Genomic DNA, 8,558 nt, shown 5'->3' with positions numbered 1-8,558 from the left:
AATTACATTTTTTAGCTAGGATCATGAAAACACGAATTTTATCAACTTTTGATTTAATTCACCTGTGCACTTTATTGTGGAACCTCGTGTTAACATGAATGATAAGTTTCATTGAGTAATGCAATTGCTTAAGGAATAACACGCGATGTGCAGTTAGCCAATCAGAATAACGTATTATAATGAAACATACAATGCATCTAATGTAATTATTTTGATGTGTGCACCGGGGAAAAACGTCCAGTACATGCCATCGACTTGTGTGGTAAATCAAAGTATTTAAAATGCGTAACTAGTTTTACCGGCTTTGTATGAAGTGTTTTCTGGATATCAATTTGTCACCATTTTACCAAAGGTTTTTGGAAAAGATAGAAAGTTTCAGGAAGTGTTTTTCGAATAATCTTTATTAGTTTCGATAGTAACAAAAACAGTTTAAACCATCAGAGAGGATAAAACCCTAGCATTTTTGCAAAATGATTTACTCAGTATATTTTTACACAAACTGTCAAATAAATCAGACCAGAATTAATGCACTGGTTACTAGGTTAAATATACATGTATTTTTGTAATCTTATATAGAAAGAAGATGCGGTATGAGTGCCAATGAGACAACTCTCCATAAGAATCCAACTGACATAACAAATTAACAACTATAGGTCATCACACGACAAGTACTATAGTCCACCAGCAGCAGGGTATAACCTAAAAATTTAGGAAATTTAATTGGTAATTCCTTTATCATGGCAACCCCGAACATCATCTATGTGTCCTGCACAGCAAAACAAGAACAAGCGTTTACTGCAAATCGGAAGAAGACCAAGGGGTTACTGTTTTTTTTATATATCAATCAAAAAAGAAAAATTGTAATAGCACTTCTATAAGATTATGAGACAAAATTATGAATTATAAACTATTATTTTTTATTTTATTTTGAATTTTGAATGATTCTTCTCGGCTTTCTTATATTTCCATGAGCCAATAGGTTAAAGTTGACACAATATGTCGGGTGTAAAACACTATCAAACTACATTGTAATGAACATATTTCATTTGACCTTTATCTTGCTTGTTTGGCGATGATTCAGATGGATAAATGGATTGGTGTTTGTTTAACGCCCACTGGCAAACATTTAACTTAAGAAAAAATAAAGAGATGTTTATATAATTACCAACGAGACAACTATCCAACAGAGACCTGTATAAAAACTATTGGCCACTATACAGCTTTAACAATGAGCAAAACACATACCGTATTGAAAGCTTTAAGTAATTCGTCATTATAAATTGTCAAGAGAAAAAAAAATCTGTTTCAAATAAAATCAATAAACGAATGCCAAATATGACTAACATCAAGTAACGACAATCACAGAAAAACAGATTTCATACATTGGGTAAGGTACTAATTCATTGTGCCAAATTTAATAGTTTGATCTTGAACTGCATTTTAAAGATAAACCATTTGAATGAATTCTTATTTTATGATAAATATAACACTTATTTTAAAAATAACAAGGATAATTATTCAAGTGACATTAATTATTTTGAAATTAAGCAGTGTGGAATTTTTATATTTTCGAATATCATGACTAAATACAGCATTCTTATTAGTTGGTCGGTATTTGTTCAGCTGATAAGAAAACCATTACCTATCTAGAAGATATCTGTCGAAAGATTACTTACCAGATTGTATGTACAACAAAGATGAGGTCTTTAATAACCGTAGTTGGTCTTCTTGCAAGTATTATTTTGGTAAGATCTTTTATTTCGACATTTGTATCTGTTATTTGTATGTTCATCATTACATGTATTTAAAACATGTTTGGTATACGTCAATGAGACAGCAACCAAGCGATGACAAGATAGCGGCATCAATTGACCAATTAGACATGGCACGTTCTGATTTCAATCGGAGTCTAGAATATTTGAAATCTTAAATAGAGAATTTCTGCACCAACACCAATTCCCTTGCGAACATAAAAACGTCTTAGGTATGGCCGTGACCTGCTTATAAAGTGAGGGCAAAAACTAGTTTTCTGAGCACTGAACCTTTCAAGTACACAGAATAACGCACGATTTACTATCAGTACATAAAAACCGCTTTCCTCTAAAATTGTCTTGCAAAAAAATGCTTTCATTTGATATAAAATAAAAGCTCATCGTGCTGTAATCAAATCATGCTGTCAATCTTTCTTGTAAAACTGTTACGACTTAAATTCGGCGTATATTTTTATACAGAAACTTTATAAACAGTAATTAATAAACCTATATATCGTGTGCTATATGAATAACTATCATTGAGAATGAAAGACAGGTTTTAGTCATGTTTCGGAAAATAAATTAGCGTATACTTTATTCAGAATGTTGTTATTCCTTTTGTGAAATACAGATAGACTGCTCGCTTAATCACGTGTACTGATACATGTATATACGTCTAAGACAGACGTTCCCAATCATATAACTCGTGGTTATACCGGAATAACCCTCTACTTAATATATACACTTCGTCTCAAATTTAGCCTAAAATGTTAGATTCCAGAATCCGCTAAATTGCTTTCTTGCCTCAGTGGGATTCGAACACTTCTTTTGTTACATCTTGGCAACATCGCCTGAACTGTGATCCGCGCTCTTAGAGCAACCAAACAACCAGTATATATATATAATTAGAAAATACCAGCGAAATATACTTTGGTTCATAATTTAATATAAAATAGAATAAAATTCAAAACAGTGTGGCTGTGGCCATTGATTGACACATTAAATTCATCCATTGACTGGGACAATTTACGTGAACGTTTGTCTGTAACGACCACTGTTCACGACGTACCTACGATAGACATTTAAACTGTTGGGTTACCAAAGGTTTCTTAACGCCTTTAATTATAAAATAATTCGAAAAAATAATCAGGAATAACCTTTATGTTTTGATTTATATAATTGATATAAATCAAAACAGCGTGTTATTTCTGATTAATTTTTCGAATTACTTTATTAAGGTGTTGAGAACCTTTGGTGACCCCATAGTTTAAGTGTCTTTAAAAAGTACATAGTGATCAGTGGTCGTTACATACAAACGTTCACGTAAATTGTCCCAGCCAATGGATGAATTTAATGTGTCAATCAATGGCCACAGCCACACTGTTTTGAATGTCATTCTAATAACTACAATCCCCTTCCCTTTCATGAATGTGACCTACCGAATTAGACTATTTACCGTATTTGTTATAACATGAGCAACAAGACGGTTGCCACATGTGGAGCAGGATCTGCTTACCCTTCCGGAGCACATGAGATCACCCATGGTTTTTGGTGGGGTTCGTGTTGCTAATTCTAGTTTTATATGTTGTGTCATGTAAACTATTGTTTGTCTATTTGTCTTTTTCATTTTTAGCCATGGCGTTGTCAGTTTATTTTCGATTTATGAGTTTGACTGTCCCTCTGGTATCTTTCGTCCCTCTTTTAAAGATATATAGTTTTGGTGATAGGCGATATTAAGATCTTAATTCTTTTTGAAGCGTGTCACAGACGAAATACCAACTCAATATGACACCCAAAAGAATAGTCTTCCCGACAGAAACTATTGGCGTTTGTGATCTAATCATAGGATATGTCATTGTTGTACCCTTGATGCATTGTAATGATCAAAATAATATGCGTTTATAAATACTTTTAATTGGTGACATGTAGAGTGAAAACGGACTGGGATTTATAACAAAAAATATCCCGACCCTGATTTGGTAAAAAAACAAACTTGTCGAGCACTTCTAGCATTTTTGACAATCCCCCCAAAAAAATTTGGAAATACTTTTTGTGTACTGAACACATTAAATGATAAAAAATCTAGGTGCGCATGACAATCCCAGCCCCATCCCACGGAAAATCAAATTGTCCGTGCCTAATACGGGATGTGAATGTGATGTCATTATACCAACACGCTATTGAGTGACCTATTTGGTGCCTCTAAATGTAGAAGAGTACAAATAACCATTATCAATATGGTTGAATATTTTTTGCGCCCTCCCTCTTAACATTAAATCCTGGATCCGCACCTGATTTCTGGTGTTTCCGTGTTCAGAACCAGTGAGTGGGCTGAAATTTTTTTGCATTAATATATGAATAGGGGTGGGTTACATTCCAGCCGCACTTTGGTACCCATTTTTAACCAAAAACTGAAGTAACCCCCCCCCCCCCCCCCTCCCCCCGTCCCGATACACACACTTCATGTTGAATTGATGCGGTTCCCCGGAAGGAAAAGCTCTTTTTGTTTATAAATTGCTGAAAGCGTCAAGGATAATATTATGAGTATCACGAAGTGTTTCAGTGTAAGGACAATATATACCGTATCTGCTTCAAAATGAAAAATTTAACCCCCAAATACCCTCAAAAGATCTTAAAATGAACACATAATAAACTACGCTTGTCATTACCCCTTCATGGTATAAAACAGTAAATGATGTATAATGGCGCAAGTAGATGGTTAACCTTTCAGATCAGCTTTGTTTTATCTGTTGTATAAAGTGATAATATTATTTACCATGCTGTCACATCTTTAAATTTATTTTATACGTCTATACAAGTCATGTGTGCCAACTTCACGAAAGACATTCTCCGAGCATTCTCCATCCTATAACTCGTGGAAATACAGGTCTAACACCATAAATACTTTTGTGATATAAATTTGGAGAAATACAATTTAATATATAAATATATATACAACATCAATATGTCTCAAATTTATCCATATGTATGGGTTGAAGACACACAATTGGTTAATCTACCTATTTATAAATGCTTGAAAACTATTTTCTTAAACAGGTGACCAGTGCTGCCATGACTACAAAGCATCCTCATGTTCACCATTCAGTAACGGGGTTATCGTTCTTTTACGACATGAATTCTGTGAGTTTTGTTTGCTTATTTTTAAGAGCGGATGTTTTTTTAAAAGATTTAATGACGGTCATATTTAGTTAACTGAATGTCAAACAGGTCATATAATTTTGAACTGTAGCTTAGTTGTAGGATGACAGTCATTCCTTCAAAACTTCACGATTGCATCATTCTTAACTGACAACTCGCTTGAGTGTCAGGAAATCAAATATCTAACCAGTTTATTTTTTATCATACTTTGTAAATAAATTTGTTTTTAGAAAATTATTTCAACAAATTGAAAAATAAAGAAGCGGTGAAAAAAGGACTGACCTCTGCTTATAATTGTTTAACAAATATTCTGACTCATAATAGAAAAATAAGGAGCTGTGGTATGATTGCCAATTTAACAAGTATTCATTAAAGTCCAAATGCAATTAATGTAAGCAGCAATAGATACGGCCTTTGTTGCTCATCTTGAAAGCTGTAAGAAGGACCACAAAGAAAATAATAAAAAAACTCGAAAATATGCAGAGGTGCGTTGTTTCTCGCAGCTTAAAAACCATAAACCAGAAACCATAAAATTAAAAATAGCATGAAACAATTTTACATCACTCATATACAAAGACTATGATTGCTTCTATAAAGAACAATAACGATAGGGAAAAAGACCAAAACATAGGAACACTATAACATTCATCACTATATCATTCATTAACAAAAGACAAGAAAGTCAGCTGTTAACATATGTGTATTTAGATTTCTGTATGAAATATTTTTTTCAAGTATGAAGCAACATTTGTGAAGTTAAATTTTATTATACAACTGTGTTGCTATAACTTGTACATGTTTTGTGCGAGATGTAAAACTTTCGATATTTAACACAGTTATCATGACAGTGAAACATGACATGTTTATACCTTAGAACAATATGGTGATGAAGAAAGATGGATACTGTTATTTCGTGGTTTTAACACCAGATCAAGAATCAAGTGTAAAGACTCAAGATGGGTTAAGGTCAATTGAGGTAAATTACATGTACTCTGTACTCATTGTTATTCGTGGGATACCAACTTTCGTGGATTTCGTGGGTATACATGGACCATGAAATTAAATGTTGAACGAAATACCATTTGCGAGTATGGTTTTGAGAAACAATGATAGTCCGTCAGAAGGGGAAGATAAATGGCTTACCAGTGTTATTAAAGAAAGAGCAATATCTCTTGTAAAAGACAACCTTGTATAATTCGATAAAGAGCAGGCTAATGCCCAAAAAAGGCAGCACTCGCACCAGCAAAGTAGAAAGGAATTAACATAAGTTGTAATAACTTGTTTTTCAATCCACTATTAATACATATGTTTAAACTAAACATACTTTAAACTTATTTATTTTGGTTGCATTTTCTAAGAAAGTTGATTACGAGTTTAAACTATTCCTTTTCATACATTTCAATTTAGAGGGATAGAAAATGGTCGTATCAGTTAAAATCCATTCAACAACAAAAATGTACTTGCATGTATTTGTATAGAATTGGCAAATTATCATTTTGTCCAAATAAGTTTTATAATCAAGGCCCATTTGCAGATCAGACAAATAATGTAAATTCATCTATAAAGATCCAATAAACCTAACTACACGGCAGCTAGGGGTGCTTTATTTATAAGAGTTAGGTTAGTTTTATCAAATTGAAATATACGTCTACATTCTTTTAGGAATGGTGGCGTGTCAATATCGGCAAATACAGTTAACGCGAGAACGAGAAGTGTGTTGCGTTAGACTTATTCATTGTCATAACATCTTGTACATACTGTATACATGTAATCATGTTTCTCAATACATAAGAAAATCATTGTTTGCGTGCGTACGTCCAGAAGGGTGCTAAAAGAAAAGTGTTTCTGAAAATCAATTAGGATGATGAAGAGACATGACATTCGTGTTTTACCCTTGCTTGAGATTAAATCTGTTTAGTTGACTCATGAATCATATTAATACAAAACACAGATAAAGACAAAAAGACAAACTAATTCATATAGTTGTGGAAACTTACCAGAAGATTATGTCCATTTAGAATAACAATCATTATTTAATATTATGATATTATTAAATTATTGAATTTAATTTCTTACAGGCTAGCATGTTGACTTTACACACCACGGCTGCTCATCTTGGCATGACAGGAGCAGACCACGCCCATCTGTCACACTACATCTACAATCATTTCTGTAAAAACGAGCCTTTAATTAAGCTTGTTGAATAAAAAATGAAAGAAAACGTACTTTCGGATGATTGAAGATTTGAAAATATGTTGAACATGATCTCTTTCAAATTTTGGAAAAAATGAAATATGATATAGCCAGGGATCCATACCGGTTTATCGGCGGAGGACATTTTAGCGCATTGATAGGACATTTGAGCGAAACAAATCGGACGTTTAAGCGCCAAAGTAGAACCCATTTTAGCGCCTGATTTTTATCCCATTTTAGCGAAAATTTAAATTGTCAATGCCCATTTTAGTGAAATATTTTTAACCCATCATTATATATAAAAAATTAAAACTTTATTAGACTCAAGACAGCACAATATAAAACAAATGACAGCACTACATGTCTGAAAGATTTAATCAAATGTTAAAAGTTCGTTCTAGCCTGGAGTTATATTCCAGAACGTACATAATAGGCTCTGGATATACACCATGTACAACACTGTTGAATTGAATTAGGAACTGTTCTTTCTCTTCATCTTGTCTAGATTGTGGTGCATACATGTATTTGTTTATACTTCGTATTTTTATATATATGTTGTTATTTGCAATTTGATAATAGTATAATTTTATATAAAAAAAAAAGTAAATAGCTGGGTGACAACTATAAAATTGCTCATTATAATGGGCATGGAACGACTCAGATCCATTATTAGTTCGCTTTGAATTACACTGAACTTCTGCCCAAAGCTTAGCGAGTATTATTCAACCAGGTAAGTCAGTTTTCGCTAAAATGTGAAAAAAGGTGAATGGATTAATCCGGCGCTTAAATGAGCTCTAATGTCGGCGCTCAAACGTCCATACATGCTGCTGAGTTATTTGGAATGGCAGTCTACAAAAATGTATTGGCAGTTAACAAGGGGTACAATCAAAATCACGTGATGGATAAACACACACCGGAAGTTACAGTCGAACTCGCCGCTTGAAAGGTTAGTAGTTGCATTTTCTTGTTTATATCAATTAAATTTTGATTAATAAGTTGGCACACCGAATGTCGGATAGTATGTAGTTTTAAAATACACAATTGTTTTTGCTAGAAAGCGTGCAGTTATTGCAAACACTTCGACGGTGAAATTTTGGAACTGTGTCGAAGTGTTCGCATTAACTGCACGCTTTCCAGCAAGGATAATTGTGTATTTCAAAACTAGATAGTATCCTACATTCGGTGCACTACCTTATTTATTAAATTTTATTGATATAAACAAGTAAATACGACTACTTACCTTTCAAGCGGTCTGCTCGACTGTTACTTCCGGTGTGTGTATATCCATCACGTGATTTTGATTGTACCCCTTGGTTAATGAGAGTTCGCATTGTCAAAGTTTATTAGCTTGAGATGATTAACATTCATAATTTTAACAACGCTCATCTCTTGCTTTCATACAAACTTTACTTACTGTTAGCGTCATATATGTAAACATATATGTGGACACAGCAT

The 8,558-nt window shown here is 33.2% G+C and overlaps 1 protein-coding gene across 1 annotated transcript; it reads left to right on the top strand.

Annotated features, from left to right (window-relative positions):
- The first annotated feature begins 1,605 nt into the window (after positions 1-1,605).
- LOC139512140 (uncharacterized) lies at positions 1,606-7,135 on the top strand. Its single transcript, XM_071299540.1, has 4 exons — positions 1,606-1,745; positions 4,809-4,892; positions 5,785-5,886; positions 6,989-7,135. Exons 1-4 carry the CDS (start codon positions 1,698-1,700, stop codon positions 7,115-7,117), a joined length of 363 nt encoding a protein of 120 aa, XP_071155641.1. The 5' UTR covers positions 1,606-1,697; the 3' UTR covers positions 7,118-7,135.
- Positions 7,136-8,558: the final 1,423 nt, after the last annotated feature.

This window comes from Mytilus edulis, chromosome 2, assembly GCF_963676685.1.
Source record: "Mytilus edulis chromosome 2, xbMytEdul2.2, whole genome shotgun sequence".
Classification (NCBI taxonomy): domain Eukaryota; kingdom Metazoa; phylum Mollusca; class Bivalvia; order Mytilida; family Mytilidae; genus Mytilus; species Mytilus edulis.
The sequence above is the reverse complement of the archived record's forward strand: the minus strand, read 5'-3'. Positions and strand labels throughout refer to the sequence as shown.